Source organism: Natator depressus, chromosome 3 (assembly GCF_965152275.1).
Source record: "Natator depressus isolate rNatDep1 chromosome 3, rNatDep2.hap1, whole genome shotgun sequence".
Classification (NCBI taxonomy): domain Eukaryota; kingdom Metazoa; phylum Chordata; order Testudines; family Cheloniidae; genus Natator; species Natator depressus.
In genome coordinates this window covers 135615513-135634796 of record NC_134236.1, presented here as the reverse complement: position 1 = coordinate 135634796, position 19284 = coordinate 135615513, and the positions used below count along the sequence as shown (strand labels likewise).

Here is a 19284-nt window from a genome sequence, read left to right as displayed (position 1 = left end):
CTTGTGTCCCCTCTCCATATTAGTCACTCTTCCTCTTCACTGCATGGGCACCAGCAGGGGAAGCATTAAGGAGTAGAAGAGGGAGTCTCTCTACTCTCTGTTCCAGGACAGTGCAACAGCCACCCACAGCCGCTGGAAGCAGCAATTACAGAGGAAGTCCCACGCAGCCTCTGAATCCCCGGGCTGCAGCATGCCCAGAAGAGATGAGATCTTCGTAGGACTAGGGCTGGTTAAATACAGGTATGTTTCAATCATATTTAAAACAAGTTTTCTTGACATTTTTAATTTTTTTTTGAATTCTCCAATTAAAATACAAAGCCAAAAAATCTGAAACTGATTTTTTCAACTTTCAGTTTGTTTTCTGTTATTGTTTCCCCATCCCCTTTCTGTCCCTTGTGCCCCCCCCTTTTATTATTTCCCCCCTTTCCATTGTGCAACTGAATAGACAGATGAGTGGGAAAGGTAAAAAGTGGAGATTTTTCATCAAAAAATCTGAAAATCTGAAAAAATGGCCATTTTTCATCAAAGACCAGTATTTCATGAAAAATTTCAGCCAGCTCTATCTAGGATGCAGTAAGTCAGTCAGGATAAGCCTATCAATCATATCCATTTAAAGCATTCAAGTTTCTAAACAATTTACCAAAAGCTACATAGCAAATGCATGTCTTTCTTTCCTTCGTAAAGGATTAATGGCTTTTGCTCCTGGTGCGGCTTGTGAATTGGTGGTGAAAAGAAATTTGCGCAGACTATGCAAGTAGTGACAGAAGAGTCTACTATGTTCAAAAGCCTCAAGGCAATAAAAAACCCCTATGCACTAAATTCATATCAGATGTGCATGTGCCCCTGATGTTGACATTAATGAATGCCACGTATGCTTCTTTTAAAATTTGTTTATATCCATTTTTCCTTTTTAGTTAAAGCTGAAATTTGCAAGACAAATGATTTTGGCAGAAAACAGAGAAGTTAAATAAAACTGTGCTATTCTCTGCTAGATTGTTAAATTATCTACACTCTTGAAAAATAGCTCATGAAAAATGGGAAAAGAAAGAACGGTTATATTGATATCCCTTTTATATTTTTTCCTCAGCTCACCTGTTTCTCAGCTCATCCTCTCTGTCTTATGACTCACCCCCAGTTTGCAAGTTATTCACCAAAAGAACTCATTGCCTAGCAATCTTTAACCAAAACAATAAAGGTATATACATTTTTGTTCTGCATTGCACATGGAATTTTGAGCAAATCTAAGAGCTACGGAATTAATTTGCATGAAGTGTACAAGACAGGTGTCATAGTTGTCCTCTTTTCTTCCCATAAATACTTTATTTAACCCACTACATTGAAAGCGGGGGAAAGAACAACAGGCTAAAAGGTTATGGTCATTTTTCTTTGCAATATTACCTGTAATAGTCATCATATTACTTTGCCTTCACACCAGTAATGTGACTGTCAGCATGGAAAGTGTTCTTGGGAAACAGTCCAAAATCAATCTCAAATGTCTAGACCCAGCCACTCCTCCCTGGATCCCAATTTATAGCTGTTAAGTCAAGATTTGATTACAATCTACCCAACTGCCTGTGTGACATCATACTGGTACATTCTCAGGTTGACAAAGATAATTTTTAAAAGAATGAAAAAAATTTACTTAGAACAGAAAAAAATATAACTATTACATCAGCAAATTAAAAAAAAGAACTGGATTAACAGCCCTTAAATTAGCATTTTAATTTATAGAAATACAACCCTGGTTTCTGGCTTGGGATGCAAGAGATTCTCTAATGCTAGAAAATTTGTCACCGGTATATTTTCTACTGGATCAAAATGAAGGAGGTGGAAACAGGCAAAAAAAAAAAACCACACTATCAAATTTTAAAAAACAAGAGTTTTGTAATAAATAAGCAAATTGACTGTTTTAAACTAGTGGGAAGTGAGACACTTTGGTAAGACAAATAAATATCTTTTAAGTGGTGCCCAGATTCCCAGGGATGGACACTTCAGAGCTATAAAATAAAATGCCTTAAAATATTTACTGTATATCTCATCAAGCCACCCAGGCCAACAGAAATTTTGTTTTGACTTAATGGAGTTCTAGAAATATTAAGGTCATGTTGAATATGCATAGCTAAGCAGAAGAGTACTGCTGAGCATCCTAAATGCCAATTATTTATTATTCCGCACAACTATTCCTTTTCAGTACAATCCACGGTACTACTCAATCAATTTCCTAGTTTTGTATATTCGAAGGCAGTGGTTCTCAAATTTATTTGATCGTGCCTTACTTCTTTGTGTTCGTAATAATTTCTGTCCCCACCCGTGCCACACAAGTACATATAGAGCTGCCTAGCTCTGAAGGCAGAGTGAAGAGTGGCGGCTGCTGGCTGAGCACCCAGCTCTGAAGGCAGTGCCACTGCCAGCCCCAGTGGAGAAGTAAGGGTGGCATGGTATGGCATTACCACCTTTACCTCTCTGCTGCTGCTGACAGCAGAGCTACCTTCAATGGCAACACCAAACCATGCCACACTTACTTCTCCGCTGCTGTTGGTGGTGATACTGGTTTCAGAGCTGGGTGCCCAGCCAGCAGCCGCCACTCTGTGGCCATGCAGTTCTGAAGGCAGAGCGGCTTCTCACACCCCTCCACTTCTCCAGAATACATTCCACACCACCTGCAGTTTGAAAACCTCTGTTCTAAAGTTTTAAAAGAATTACCTTGAATGTCGGTAAGTTAAAAACAAAAGTATGTTGAGCCGGCAGAGTAACATTAATGATACTGTGAATCCCGTGCTTAGTTTATTACTTCCAGGGGAGGCAGAAGCAGGGATCCTTGGAAGTACAATTCAGCAATCAAAGGTGCCTGGGTCCATCATTATTAGCTTCTCTAGAGAAAGTGCCAGTTGGTCACCCCAGACATCAAGATGTGCTGGGCATCTGGCACAGGGCCTAATCAAGATAGTAAGGAAATTAGGTAATTACATGGGGAATAACTGAGATACTATTAAAGAGCCTAGGTATAAGCCAGGCAATTTCTGACCCACCCATGCTCCTTCCTGTTCACCTTGTACAAGGCTAACTGTGAGGGGTGGAAAAATGATCAAAAACAGAAAAGGGAAGAAGTGGAAAATGTGTGTATCCAAGATAATCTCAGTGGTTAATACTTACAATATCGCCTATGTCTTTGTCAATTTATTAATTCCATTTTGGTTCTGTGAATGCCATGTTACATTTCAACCTCCACGTTGAATATAAGCTTTAATGTCGCTTTGAGCATTTATTTTTAAGTGGAAATTTAACATATTATGGAAAGACTATACATGGGAAGCTATGACAGAGCAATCAAGAGCTATCAACACTGAATGTGCCTACCCTAGTGGAACAATGGATTTGCTACCAGCAGAACCACTGACCGAACGATGCTCTGCCCAGAAGCCCTGAGTTATTTCACCATCAGAAGACAATCAGGCAAAGAAGGCTGGGAAGGACACTCAGGAGGATTGCATTCAGCAGTTCATTGTTTTCCATACATCTGGAACTCGATTATGCTTTTCAAGGGAGAAGTGCGTGTATAAGAAATTCCTTTGCTTAGCCTGTAATTCCTTGCTTTACTGCCACAGTGTCCATGAAGAGCATAACTAGGAAACCAGAGCTCCCACAGCGAGTGAACTCTGAAGAATGTATCTAAGCAACTGGGGCTCTGGGGAGCTGTGGCACTGGTTCCAGAGTCAGACTGTGGGCTCCTACTGCTGAAGTACTTGAGAGTGCGCATGAGACTCCCCTAGAGCTAGGAACAGTGATCAGTCATTTCCCAGATCCAGGGGGTATTAGATGCACATGGGATCAAATGGTTGGATCCAATCACAACAGACATATGCACCACTTAAGTCCCTCTTGGGCTTTTACACTGTCTCTCTGGACTGGGGTAAGCTTCACCCAAAAGGATTTGAGGAAAGCAAACTCAATTTAAGACATAGGTGCTTAAAGATAATTCTTAAATGCATGAGGGATTCAGTGGTTGGAGAAGAGTTAGACTTTTTATTAATGCTTTAATTATATTATTTTGTTATTTTGAAAAGCAATCAGCAGCCTTAAATGTTGAAATAAACAGTATAACAAAGACCTACTCCTTTTTGACAAACTTATTTGAGGGCCATCTTTCATGGTAGCATTCTGCACCCATTCTCATTGCATTATCAGCCACTTTAAAGTGCTTCGGTAAACTCTTTCCCTCCCCCCTCCATCACCCAAATGACATGGATAATCTGACCAATACCAGCACTGTTGCAATTTACATAATACAACCAGATTTTGCATTGCCAAGATCTTTTGGAGATATAAAACCAAATCATTAAAATACAAAAATAAGAATTCTTCAGTATCACATTTAAAATAAAACTTCATTTTGGCTTTAAGTATGCTGATAAAAATAATATTCCCAATAACCAAAACCAGAGTTTCAAAACAGGCAAATGTACTTTATGAGGAAAAAAACATAACCAATAGTTAGAGCCTTCTGACAACCACACATTCAATGTACATATTATTTGAGAAACCAATCTACCAATGAACTTTGAAGGTATTGTACACTAAAAGTCCTACCTTAAAGCCAACACAAAGATTTGCTGGCAGGATATGCTGTTTGGGGACTATTCATGTGAGCCATCTTGCTTATGTATTTTGCATATCAGTGGTAGTACCTCTTCAGAAGGAAGCTACTTTCCATAAGGTTCCACTGAATTTATTTTAGATATGAAGAGAATGACTCCTGCATTACTTTCCACAGTGAAATAAATTCACTAGTGTATTTGAGTTGTTTGAAGAGTGATTTTAGGCACATAAACCTGGGGAGTACTTCCTATCTGAGCCAGTCCAGCAACAAAGGTTTGTATCATACAAAGCATGAAAGACTCTAGAACACTGTAAGCTTATAAAAAAATCTCATAACTAGGCAAGGTTGAGCCTGAACAGTGATTAGCTGGGAAACCTTCAAGGGAAATTCATGGACTTTAAAAATCTTGTTAACGATTCACAAGGTGGCACCTTTCCTCATATCATTATAAAACCAATGCATACATATCATGCTGAGGGAAACTGTTGACAGGAAGATAATCTTCTGCATGAACTGTAAAAAAAAAAGTCTTAATCACCCATTAAAAATCCAGTAGCACCTTTCAACAGGAATAAGCTTCTGACTTTGGCAATCATATTCTCACTTATCAAATACAGTTACCTAATTGTGCCTATATTACAGATGCACACACCCCGTGGTTCTTGAGAACAACATACACTATATAAATTTAAGATATCTACCATTATAGTTTGATAGACTTATTAGAACAAAAATAGACTTTGACATGAAGGGAATTATAGACTCTATTGGTGAAAGAGACAACCCAGAAAAAATAAAATTGTGAACTTCACAGTTTGGGCTGAGGTCCTGTTTGCCTCAATTGGAAAACGATGGTGATAATATAAAAAGGTAACCAAGGATGAGACCAAATTCAAATGTTACTCACAATAGAAATGAAAGAAAAAGGAAAAAAAACCAACAACCCTAATTCATTGCTATCCATAGATCTCTAGATAGACCTAGTTTTTATCACTATACAGTAGTAAACATTAAAAGAGTATCAAAAGTATATCTAGAACTACAATGATGACCAATGAAAGTTGTGCGTCAAATCTTGCTTTCCCCACTCCAATCTATTATCCCATCAGCACAAAAAATTCAAAACAGTATGACTGAATGAGTGCTTGATCATTTCTTTATAAATTTTTGAAGAAGAAACTGGGAGGGATGAAAAAGAGATACAATACTGAAAAACATACCAGAGGAGGCTTCCAATCGTTCCAATCTGCTGATCAACCAGTCAAGAGATCCAGAAAATTGAGCACAGTTTTTACGATTCCCCCTAATAAGTGCCGCTATTAAAAGAAGAAAAACAGAAAAAATAGTTAATAAATGTGTCCAATTCTCATTAACAGAAACCCCATAATTCCTGTGATGAACCATGATCCAACCAACCAGATGCAAAACAACTTGGCAAATGATTCTATTGAATAATAAAATTTGTAGGATTTTGTCATCATCAAATTGCCCATCACTGTAAAAAAAATTTATCTAAAGCCAACAGTCATCTTCCTAGATCCCTTCTTGAATATCAAAGTAGTCCATTTTGAAGCAACAAAAAGTAAGTCCATTGGTATTTCTGAACAAATCCTAGCATTCTGAACAAATCATAGCATTACTGTTGGAGGAGCAGGAGGGTATTGGAAAGGAGGAGGGGGAACACACAAACCTAAGGGGACAGTAGGATTTACCTTGTACTGGCAAAATAAGTATGTTCAAGAAAGAAAAAGAAAAAAAGATGACAATGAATTTTATGTTCAGGAAATGTTTGTCAAACTTTCTGCCCTTATGGGATTTGTACTTCACAGTACTATAAAGGTATGATATTAAAAAAATTTGATCGGGAACAAAGGAACTTCTACATAAATTCTAAATGGAAGAATTATGCTACCATCACTTATCTCTAAATTAAGGAGACCAGAAGAGGTCTCTGATGGTAACAAGGCTTCACTCTTCAAAACATCATGTCTTAAGATAGCTTAAAAGAAGCATTACAGTGTTATTACAAGTAGTGTTAAAGTCATCCAAAAAAAAAAAAAACCCCTAGGCAAAGTTCATCCTTGGACAGAAATGGAACTACAGATGGTGAGAAGTAAATGTGGAGAGGAGTACACAGTGATAATTTCAGGACTTGAAGAACCTCTCCTTCTTCCCAGGGGGGAAAAAAACCTACCAGGGACTAACAATTCCATCTAGAGTGTGGAACAGTGCAAACTGCTGTTCTTATGCAAGCTTCACATGCAGCTCTACCAAAGCATCAATCTTAACCAGAAACTTCCCCTGCCATTCTCTTCAACAGAGATTGCTGATCACATTGGGAGACTGTATATTTCAAGGGCTAAGGAGACCAGGTCTGTACCTGGCTTTGCCACTGATTCACTGTGTGACTTTGGGCAGTCACCGAATCACCCTATACCTCAGTTTCCCCATCAGTAAAAAGGGCTAATAATACTTGCATAACTTCCTAAAACACTTTGTGAGCTACAGATGAAAAGCACTATATGAGGGCTAAGTAATATTGTTTGGTTATTAGTTATGTTATATTGCGCTATGGTTTTGAGATATTGATTCAATGCCATTAGGAAATGCATTTACACCCTTAGAATTGTGGCCTCAGTATGATTTGAAGCTGGGTCTGCTGCAGACATGAAAGGCCAGGGTATGAATGCTAATCCTTTACATCACTAAACCAGTGAGTTGACAGAGTGGTTTTAGGGAAGCAGGGGAAGAGAGGCTGAAAACCTAATGGTCTGTGGCAAATCATCTTTCTCTGCTCCTGTAGACCCACACTCTGAGTGGGAAATGGTGATCAGAGAACAGTTCCACTAAAGCTTTATTTAGAGGCATTCAGCTGTAGCTGTAGATAATTTTAGTACTGTTCAGGTAACCAGCACAACTAATCACAAAGCACAGAGAATCCCTAATGGCCTATTAGGGCAGAAGTGATGTAGAAGAGATGCATTCCTAAAAATCACACATTTGAGATATAAAATTCATCAAAATTACAAACGTTCACATTCTACATAGAAGCTAACTCATTTAAATATTCTTTTTCTTAAAAGGGTCATTCTTTGTAACAATGAATTATAAGACCATGTTTTGAGCTAGTATATTTAATAGGCTATCAAGCATTTTGATTACACATTTCATTTTTCAGAGAGTTTCTGAGCCATAGCATTTTTAATGTTACTGTAGTGTTTAGATGCTGCTTGTAATTATTAGAACTGGGAGCACTGGATGTTGGGAGTGTGAAAGGACAGGAAACAGGAAGGAGGGGGGGAAGTTGAGGAGGCGGAGTGAGAGCTACCGAGGGTGCAGCAGCAGCTTGGTAAGAGATTTCCACTTTAAAAATAAAGTCCTGTTGACGTTTGTTAGTACCTTGCCTGGTTGCTACAACATTTTGGCGACGAGGAAGGGATCTTCTGCCTCTGAACCCACCTGCACCCTTTCTGCAAAGCCCGGGTGAGCCTCCAATTGCTTTTAATGCCTGGATCCATATGTTTGAGACTTATCTGCTTGCAATCAGTGCTACAGAGATTTCTGAAGTAAGAAAGTGTGCTCTGCTAATCCACTGCCTTGGAGCAGAAGGGTAGCGTATATTTCACACTTTTCCCCTTGCAAATGATAAATATGAGACTGCACTCACAGCATTAAAGAACTTTTGTGTGTCAAAAGTGAATGTAGTAGCTAATTGCTACAGATTTCACCAGCGTGTTGCTTCCCTGAGGAGTCTGATTGTAACTTGTGACTTTGGGAATATGGCAGATGAGCTGATTAGAGACCAGCTCATTGAGAGAACAACCATGCTTCGTGTAAGGGAACACTTACTTCTAGAACCACAACTTACACTAGAAAAAGCAATAACCATTGCTACTCAGATTGAGTCAGCTACAGCTGAAGCCAAAATTTTGAGCATGGATACAGGAGGCACAGTCCATGCTGTGACTCCTTTGCAGAAAAGTTCACTATCGCTGCAGACAAACAATTACAAGAGGAAAACTAATGAAAAACCACCGAATGGCCACTGGGATTAAGTATTCCGAAGAGCTACTTGATGAGCACTCACTACAAGTAATACAAAGAAAAACATAAATGCAAATATATGTAGTAGCCACTCCATTCATTTATTAGTGATAGATCTGGTTTCTCCGATATTGCCACCATATACCCTATTTTGACACCTGATGCTCTCTCATTCCCTCATCACCATCTACCACTCACGCACATTCTCAGTGACCTAATGTTGATTTTCTGTCCAACCTGATAGACTTTTGTTCCCCCACCCTGTTCTCCTCATTCAACTTTTAGCCCTGGATCAACTCCCCCACTTATCAGAATGGCCACTCACTTCACCTTGTCTTCATTAAAGAGCGCTCCTTCTCTGATCACTCAATAGTAGAGTTCCTTTTCTCTGAACACTATCCACTTCCTCCTTCTGTATTTCATATTTTCCCTCTGTCCACTGCCCTCACCTGGCTCTTCTGTGACCACCAGTCCATTGATATCTGTGACTGCTCTGCCTCTCCCAGCCTCCACTTCTCCACTATTGATTCAGTACTCTCCCCACCTCCCAAGATGCATTTGCCGCTCTCTATTTTACACCACAAAATGCTTTCCATTTATTCCCAACATCCAATTCCTTTTAGACTTGATGCCAAATGCCTCTGAATAAAGTCAAGATGCTATGCAGGCTTCCATCCATTACAACTTTGTACTCTCTCTTGTTAATTCAAACAGCAGCACTGACTCTCATCCCCACAAGCTTGGCTGCCTATTCACAGCCTTCAGCTCCCTCCCCTTAAAAGCCTTTCAGACACCGCTTCCCTCTCCACACAATATCCCACCAGCTTTCTGCAAAAAGATTGATCAGAACTACTGTGATCTCCCTCCTCCTTTTGCTCCTTTTCCCCCTCATCCTCTGAAGTTTCCCACCTAATCTCCACCTCCAAAACCTCCCATATGCCTCAATAGTGACTGGTACTGGTGAGGTGAGGAAAATGGGACTGTAATGAGGAGTCAGGTGAGGAAGAGACAGGACTGGGGCAAGTTGGAAGGGATGATTTGGGGAGGGGTGGGGGGGAAATGGGCAGAAAGGTCTGTGCCCACTAGAGAACACTCCCCTCTGGAGCCTGAATGAGACCCAAGATTCCCGAGTCTCACCATTCCTTTGTGGCCAGCAAATATCTGAAACCCACTGGCAAAGTGTGTGCAACATCCCCCTCCAGTGCTGATCTACATATAACGCAACATGATTTCATGTAGCAAAATCTCTGCTTTTATCTGATCCACATTGTGAGGGAAAGAATGGAACAGTCCTGTGGCAGGTTTTGTCTGTTTTATTTGAAGAAAATGGCATCTATTTGAAAGCTGCTCACAGGGTAAGAAATGTTCAATTAGTTTTGGCAGAGTATGGGTGAGGCAGGAAAATATAGCAAAATAAATGCAGTTTATTATGTTGATTTTTAAGTTTATTCCATTGGTTTAGAGGTGAAGGATTTATTTTTATATAGTCATTTTGCCCACAACTGAAGAGCAGCCACCTCTGGGATGAAAATCAGTCAACAGGAGCAGCATATAGTAACAGAACAGAAAGTGAAGAATACTGTATCCAATTGAAATTATTGGGAGAAATGTTCAGGAAACAGAAGGCTACTACGTAAGTGAAAATTTGGCCAGGACACCAAGACCCTTACAAAGAAGGTAATGGGAACTTTAATGACCACAAGTAGTCAAGATTTTAGTTTTATATCATCCAGAAAACAGCACTCCCCACCCAGAGACTGTGCCTTTATGCGTGTTTATACAGAACCTGACAATGTTGACTGAGACCTCTAGGCAACACTACAATATAAATATTTTTTTCCAACAATGTGCAAGATACAAATGCAAAAATCATGGATTTGTCAAGATATCCATTTACTTTAATCAAGGCATACTCACTTCATTTTATTCATAACTACTCTTCCACACTCACTGAAATGGAAGGTCTTCTCCAATATAGTCCCTAGATAATTTCAATAGTCTTTGGTTTCAGATTTCCATTTCACCTGAATAGATTAGTTTGCTGTCAAAAAATCCCAGACAACCATAATATGTCTTACCTAGTAATTCATACAAAGAATTTAGAATAGATTTCCAAGTCTCTCCTGCTTCCTTCCCAGCTACGTCAGCAAAATGGGCTGCACTGCTGTACACATGCAAGCGATCAATGCATTCAAGGACAAGGTTGATCATACCCTAGAAATAAAAAGTTCAGGTTTTCAGAGAAGAAAGTATCTCTTCAGTACAAAGACGTCAATGTAGATTAAAAGACGACAAGAAAAAAAGATACATGACAAAAAAGAAAAATAAATGTAAAACACAAAGTAGATATGTAGCAGATGCAGCCAGCTATCTCTGGGGGAAGTTATTAAGGAAAATGCTGAAGAATGTTTTACAGTGCTTTGTTACTAGCATATTTGCTCTATGAGTCTTCCAAAGTGAAATTAAATACCTGAGTTCCAAGATCAATTACTAGTGACACCAGTGAAGTAAGAGGGATAACTCTCATGCTTAAACTAAGGCACGTGCTTAAGTACCTTGCTGCATCAGGGCATAATCCAGTACAAAGAGAGGGAGCTAATGAGTCTTTTATGACAGTAATTACTAATTACATTTGAGGGGAGAACATAAGATCATAATTCAGGGATCCTGAATGGCACCTTAGTAATTCTGATGTTCAGAAAATTGTAATTTTTTTAAAAAGGGAAAGGAAATAAAACCTTTAATTTCCCCTCCAAAAAATCCAAATAAGTACAGATCACAGGCAGGAGCAGACCCGAAAAAACTAATGGATATCCCACATAAGCAAAACTAGTATTAGATGTGCAGCCATCTCAAAATAAAAATAAATTTTAAAAAATTACTGAAATGATTTATCAGATTGGATTCTGACAATTGATGTACTGCAACAGAAATTTACTAAAACTAGGCTCAGCATTACAGATTGCCAGTTACATGAATCATCCATGAAACTCACAAAAAGAAAATTAGATTTTCAAAATGATGCTATTAGTGCAGATAGTTTAATATCAAAATGTCCTCCCAAAAGCTATTTTCAAAATTGAAAGTGTCCCCCCTACCATACTGAGCCCTATGGTTACTCCTAAACCTGGGTTTCCCACAAAACACCCAGCTACCTATAATATTATTGTTAGGTCAAACCAGGTAAAAACCCTACTGGCGTACACAAAGTGGGAAGTACAGTAACAATGTAAAGAAAAAATTTTACCTCTTCCTGGAAGAGATTTTGTCGATTCTTCAGTGCTCTTAGCCTGTTCTGTTTGTCTTCATGTTCTAAATGTTCATCTGGCAGGTGGAAGTAGCCGATCAAGTCCTGAAGGCTCAGACTGACTGACTCAATGGGAAAGTCAACTGTGGAAGACTTCACTTTCTTGCTGAGAGCATCAAGGCCCCTAAAGTGAGTTTCAAACACTTCTCTAAGTTTTGAAAATGAATTGATTTGTCATTGTCTTTTTTTCTCTTCACTGCTTTAAAATCAGACCTGAGTTCTCTGCTCTAAGACTGTCCTCTCAATGCTTCCTCCTCGCCAACAATAAGTCAAATGCATTGCAAAAAGAGAATTGGTAAAGGAGACTCATATCAGTTCCATTCAGCTTTATTAAATAACCAGAATAGATATTTCTTGGTGTTTCACCTTCACATTTGGAGTGATGAAGGAAATACCATGGACAAAACAAAGGAAACACAACTTTTACACCTGCTCAGAGTGTTTCTATGTTATCAGGTCACTTACACACTAAATGAAGAGCTAGAACTAGAAAACTTTCTGAAGGAATCACTGTAGGAGCAGGAGGAATAGTTACCAATGAAGAAAGAAGGATCTCAGTTACAGTAAATAACTCAAAAACATAACTAACACTTATTATGGCCCTGCTCCTCCTTCCTTTGAAGCGAGCTTTGCAATTGACTTCAGCAGGAGCAGGATTGGGCCCTATGGAATAATCTTTCTATTAAGGTCACCAACTGTTGAGGTCCCAGGCCTTGAGTCAGCAAGATTCTTCAGAATATACCCAACTTTCAGCATGTGAGCAGTGCCACTGAAGTCAACGGGATTGCTCATAGGGTTAAAGATGGGGGACATCTTTAAGCAACCTGTTGGGGTCTACGATATGATTTATTTTACAATGTGAAACTCTCAGGCAGAAATAACTATCATAATTCTTTATCCTTTTTGCAACCTCTTATTCAAAGTCAATACACAACAGTATTTTCAGACAAAATAGTAATTTATGGTTTTACTTACCTGGGTGAGCTAGAAAGAACCAAGCTACAAAAACAAAATCTCAATAAATAGCACACAATCAATTTACTGCACAGTACAATAAAGTATGTCAACATACACAAAAATGGTGAATTGTCATAATTATTTCCAAAAGAAATTTAAGAAACATGCTCCTTCAAAGAAATTCGTAAATAATGCTTTGAAATACGATCTAATTCAATTTGTGCTTCTTAGAATAACATCATGCTAAAACTGGGTTGTTAGAATAGAAATATGGATGCCACTTGTACTTCTACATAATTTCTCTTCTTCAGCGTTACCTACATTTTTTAAATTGTTACCATAACAATACTTTTTCTCTCACTTTTTCCTGTATAGCATTCTTAGGAGCTTCTAAGAGAGCCTTCACAAAAAAGAAACTATCAAGGGCTTTACTCTACATTCTTTATTTTGAATGTCACATAATAGGCAACTCTTCTAGCAGGCACTTCTGCCTGTCACATCATGAGTAAATGGAGATTTATGTTTTCAATAAATTAGCATATCTATATATTTTGGGTGAACATGGATCCAGGCCAGACACACTTGAAACCAATATCTCAGCTCTCTTTTGGCTTTGGGAAGGGAGTAGCATGAGACTCACTCATTATTTTGCTACTTCCAGCTACAGTCAGAAACAATACAAGAATGTCCTTTTGTGAGCTATTGGGTTAACAAAGAGGTTCAGGAATTAGGCTTTTACCAGTGCCATTTAAGAGAGGGTTCAGAGTGGGAAAGTTTACTACGCTGAGTTGTCTACAATTCTCTCATTCTCAGCAGGCCAAAATATTAATTGATAAAACAATTTATATACACTCCAAGATATTAGAGAAACAAATAATAACAACATAAAAGACAAAAAAGCAAACAAAGAGAGCATAGTGGAAAGGAGAAAACTCGGTAAAATAATGATCTAATGGTGTGATGGGAAGGAGGAAGATTCAGGTTTTTCAGAAGAAAACATTTACAGCAAAATATTGAGATTACGAAGAAATAAAAATAAAATCTTTTTAAAAGATATAAATGGTAGGTGGAGATGTCAGAAATCATGACTATTCTAATGGTTCTAGAATTCCAATTCTTGGATTATTTTAAGACGGAGGAGGGAGAGGGATATGTTCTCTGAAAAAATTTTCCCAAAAAGTTCTAAAATGTTTTTGCAGAATCCCTCATACATTTCCAAAAAACTCAAAAGGTTTTATTTGTAAATCCATATTTGTCCAGGTTTGAAATTTACAGCAAAGAGTAAGAACTTAACCCCGATCTAGCAAAGCACTCAAGGTCACGATTAATTTTCACATGAGTAGGTCCTTTGACTGCTTCTGGAGCTACTCTGAAGGTAAATTTAAGCATTATTTAAGAACATTACTGGAACTGGGCCTAAGTTTGCAAAGTAAAATGATACAGCAAAGCAAGCAAGACAAGGAGGAGGAGAAAAGCAATGGAATTAAATTAAACATTTTTGAATTTGAAAAATGACATCTCCAATTAAATAGTGTGATGGAAAGGGCTATATCCTGCTTAACCTTACATAACTATTTAAGGAGCCCATATGTAACGAGGTAGCGAAGGCAGATATCTTGCAATGCAGATGAGGACATGGCTCCGGTGTGATCCTGGCGTAGCCTGCTAAGGACACTAGCAGCTGCAAATATACCATGAAGGAATGTACATTCATGCCCACAACCCAAGGTCTGAAGACGAAAGTGCTTTGCTTGTTCCAGTTTTATTTTTAACCAGCATAAGGCAGTCTGGACACCTGGCAAACTATCCATAGAGTGGCCTTGAGCTAGTGGTATAGTTGAAAGTGTAAAATGAGATTTTAGTGGAGAAATAAGAATAAAACTTATATTTTGTGCCACCAAATATATATGATGATAAACTGATTTTTTTATTTTTCTTTCGTGTCTTCACAAAATGATTTTGAAGGCCATGGTTTAGCTAACAGCAAGCTTATGACTTCACTCTCTAGCATTGATTAAAAATCACGTAGTTTGGTCATAAGGCAATAAGAATAATATAAAACATATCAGCCAAAATGCAGTCACACTCACTATTTTATTACCCACAATCAGAACAAATAAACAAAATCATAAAAAGCTCTAAGCAGGAAGGATGATTGCAATAATTGGTGCCCATCTACAACAGTTATTGTACTGTACTGCTACTATTTTATGCAACAACACTATTCTTTCATTTTTCCTGGCAAAAGCATCAATTTGTTTGTTGATATTATTTTTGATATTATATTTGATATTATATTACCACATTTTAATTGTAGTTAGAAAATAAAGCACCTCATGGCCTGCTTGATAGCCTCACAAATTCTGGCAGGTGAAATTTTTCTTTTATGTTTAGTTTGAATCTTAATGTCAACATTCATGTTTATAAATTTATATCAAGGTTGAAAGAGAAGGGAAGATTAGAAATGGAGAAAATAAACGGACTGTAATTCTTCTGCAGATTCCCCTTTGCTTATTGTTGATAAAGAATTACAAGGCCTATTATTGCAAATATTGGTCTATTTTTTTTTTCAAAGCTAAATTGCTCACCGTGATGTCAATGATCATTTGGGGTGGGACATGGGAAAGGAAAAGGACGACAAAAAAGGACCACAGTAAAACATACCTTATAAACCGGTTGAAAAGGAAGACTGTACTACGGATGACTCGTGCTGTATGGGATTCTTCATGCTGAGATCTGGACAAGGTCAAACCATCATCCATGTGGCCTTCATGGTGCATTATAGCCTGCAAGACAGAGACAAAGACCAGCTATTGCAAAGAAAAACAGAAGGAAGTTCCATGTTCCTTATTTCTAAAATATGTAGTGAGAGGGGAGGGGTGGAGTAAATACAAAAGTACACACAGAGAAACCAAAGTTAATCAAAATCAGATTAGCCTGTATTTTACTGCCTGGTACCCAGTTATACCCTGGTATTACTTAAAGCATGTCCAGTTCCATGACAATTTTAGTACTACCACTTCTGAAAGGCTTACCTACAAAGCCATCAGAAGTCAGCGTTTTCCACATTAAGGTCATATCAAAATGTATATGGCTTTACCTCCATAGGAAAGTAAATATATGGGAATAAATTAGGCATGGGAAACATAAGAACTATGCTGAACATCAGCTCTTTCCCCTTATCCACCTGCACATAAAACCTTCTAAAATTCAGCCACATCCAGAAATGGCTGACCCTGGATGCCAACCCTTTTACTGGCCCTCTTTCTTAGTACACCCTGGATCACTAGAGAAAAGCCTAGATTTGATCATGACTAGCTACTATGTTTTTAAAGATATTAAACCTAGTGTATTAAATGATGTCAGTTAACATATTCTTAAACACCACCTATGTTCTACTGTAAATGTTTGGGGATACTTTTCATGTAAAAAAAATGTTGTACATACTAACAACATACATAAAGCAAACACTTTTCTTAACAGAGCTGTGTTTATGTTGATCATATGAGAAAACAACTTCAATGCACTGTTGTGCTTAACATTTTCCATGCACAAGAATAAAAAATCAAAGTTATGATTTCCCATTACTTGGCTGTTGTAGGCCTGATCCAGTGCCCACTGATTTCAGTACTAGTCTTTCTACTGAGTTCAATGTATTTTGGATCATGTCCAAGTTGCTGTACAAATTATAACTTCAAATTTCCTGAGTGTGTGAGAGTGTAAAATCTTAATCATAATATTACATTGTTGTTGTTGCCACCTTACTTGTTAAATATTGAAAGATAAATTTAAACACAGAAAGGCAAACTGCTGGTGCATTTATCTGATGAACTCATTCAAATAAATTGATATTTCAGACAAACATTCACAGTGAACACAGGGTTTATTTTATCTCAGGCATTTTCTTCATTAAGAATTAACGTCATGCCATGTTAGAAATTTAAAAATAAAAAAAATGTGCAAATATAGCATCTGAAACATGGCTCAAGAGTGAAAAGCATCTTTTTTCCTCCTTTTCAATGCTCCGATAACCACAAATAGAATCATCATATTTTAGGGGAAAAAATACACCTCCGGACTGAAAATAAGAATCAAAAATTTCTGCACAAAAGGCAATATTTCAAAACATTGCCCACACCTGAAAGCACAGATGTTGAGTTCAAGTGCTTTCTCAATCACAACTATAGACCACTGGAGAACAGAATTCTACATGGTACTGTTAGCATTCTCAGACGGTTATATGGTTCTTTCCTGCAATCAGCCAAACAGCTTTCCTTTGAGCACTATCAAATTCAAGAACATTTGTAAGCTAACAGCTGTAGACTAACAGGAGTAGCTGGATTTAGTTTTTAATTTAAGGAATTGATGCAGGCTGCCATCTTGATTTTCAAGACTTTAGGATAGATCTCCATTGCAAGAAATGATGTCTTCTTAACTCAGGTTAGCTAACCCTACAGAGCTTACTCAGGTTAAAACAGTGAAGACACGGCGACTTGACTTTCAACACGGGTTAGCAGCTCGAGTTAAAATCCCTTAGGGGAGCCAAACTGCTCTGTCTTCACTGCTATTTTAACCTAAGTTAAGACCACACTTTTATTTTATTTTTATATTTATATTTATTAGAAGACAACCCCTAATATTTGATAGAAAGGAAGGCTTAAAATATTGAAGATGTAGAAATTAACAGCAGCCTTTGATTTTCTTCAATTTTTCCCATGTCGCACACAGTTGTGAGTGAATGAAATGTATCCTTACTCACGGTCTTACCTTGCGTTGCACAGATCCCATTCTTACAGACTTTGCATCCACAGACTGGTACGTGAGCCACAGGCCTGTGTCTGCATGTTGTATGTAGCATACTGAGTCACCATACTTTATTTCAGATGCTCCCATTCCATCAACCTCTTTTCTCATCCCTATATCCAATTTTTCCTAAAGTGAAAAAAGGTGCAAGCCCAATTAATCAATAAACACAGCAACAAACACTGAATGCTGGATGTTATTTTCGTTGGTTGAAGGAACTGCAAGAACACTGTAGACATTGTTGTATTCCCTCATTGCCAAAATGATTAATAAAGGGGGAAGCAATAAAAACCACTAGCTTGTCAGCCAAATACGTGAGTGAAGAGAGAGAGCAAGATCTTCTCTGTACAAAATCCAGGTGAACATTATTGAAGAACATATTTTATATTCTATGATCTGATTTTCCAGTCAGTTTAATCCCAGTGAGCTAGCATAAAATGGTATAAACAAAATGGAGAATCAGACCTTATATTGGTTAATCAGATTTCAGTTTTACTAGCCTATGCTCTCTGCAGAGCATTCCTCAGAGGTACAAATTCTGCTCATCCTACTCAATCTTCAATTAGCAGGAGTTCTGCACAAGCAACACCAGTACGACAGATCTCAAAGTAGTTCAGGTAAAGAAAACAAGAAAGTCTGCTCCAGTATACAACTATGTGTCTGAAAACACGAGACATAATAGGCATACTGGGTCAGACCAACGGTCCATCCAGCCCAGCATTCTGTCTTCTGAGAGTGGCCAATGCCCGACGCTTCAGAACACGGCAATTTCCAGTGACCCATCCCTTTTCATCCACTCCCAGCTTCCGGCGGGTGGAGGTTTATGGGCACCCAGTTGCATCTGTGACCATCTCAGCTAATAGCCAATGATGAACCTGTCCTTCATGAAAGCGTCTAATACTTTTTTGACCCCACTTATGCTTCTGGCCTTCACAACATGGCATGGCAACAAGTTCCACGGGCTAATAGCACCATGTGAAGAACTACCTCCTTTTAAACCCACTGCCTATTAATTTCTTTGGGTGATCCCTGTGAAGGGGTAAATAACACTTCCATACTCATTTTCTCCACACCATTCATGATTTTATAGACCTATCATATCCCCGCATCCCCTTAGTCCCCTCTTTTCTAAGTTGAACTTTTCAATGTCTAATCATTTTTGATGTCCTCCTCTGTACCTTTCCCAATTCTAATACATCTTTTTTGAGATACTGCATGCAGTTCTGGTTGCCCTATTTGAAGTGTGCCCGAACCGTGGATTTATGGAGTAACATTATGATATATCCTGTCTTATCTATCCCTTTTCTAATGGCTCCTAACATTATTAGTTTTGGTTTTTTTTTACTGCCGCTGCACATTGAGAGGATATCTTCAGAGAATTATGCACAACAATTCCAAGATCTCGAGTGCTAACGGCTAATATAAACCCTATCATTTTGTTTATATCATTAGGATTATGTTTTCCAATGTGTATTTCTTTGTACTTAACATTGAATTTCACCTGCCACTTTGCTGCTGTCACCCATTTTTGTGAAATCCCTTTGTAAGTCTTTGCAGGCAGCTCTGGACTTAACCA

At 38.1% G+C, this 19284-nt stretch overlaps 1 protein-coding gene across 1 annotated transcript in view; it reads right to left on the bottom strand.

Annotated features, from left to right (window-relative positions):
• RYR2 (ryanodine receptor 2) overlaps positions 1-19284 on the bottom strand; it is a 698126-nt gene that overhangs the window by 360362 nt on the left and 318480 nt on the right. The window contains exons 12-16 of the mRNA XM_074948896.1: positions 17673-17837; positions 15570-15691; positions 11889-12072; positions 10720-10855; positions 5818-5913 (exon numbers count right to left, since the gene is read on the bottom strand). Of these exons, the coding sequence (XP_074804997.1) occupies positions 5818-5913; positions 10720-10855; positions 11889-12072; positions 15570-15691; positions 17673-17837 (703 nt within the window). The remainder of the gene's footprint in view (positions 1-5817; positions 5914-10719; positions 10856-11888; positions 12073-15569; positions 15692-17672; positions 17838-19284) is intronic.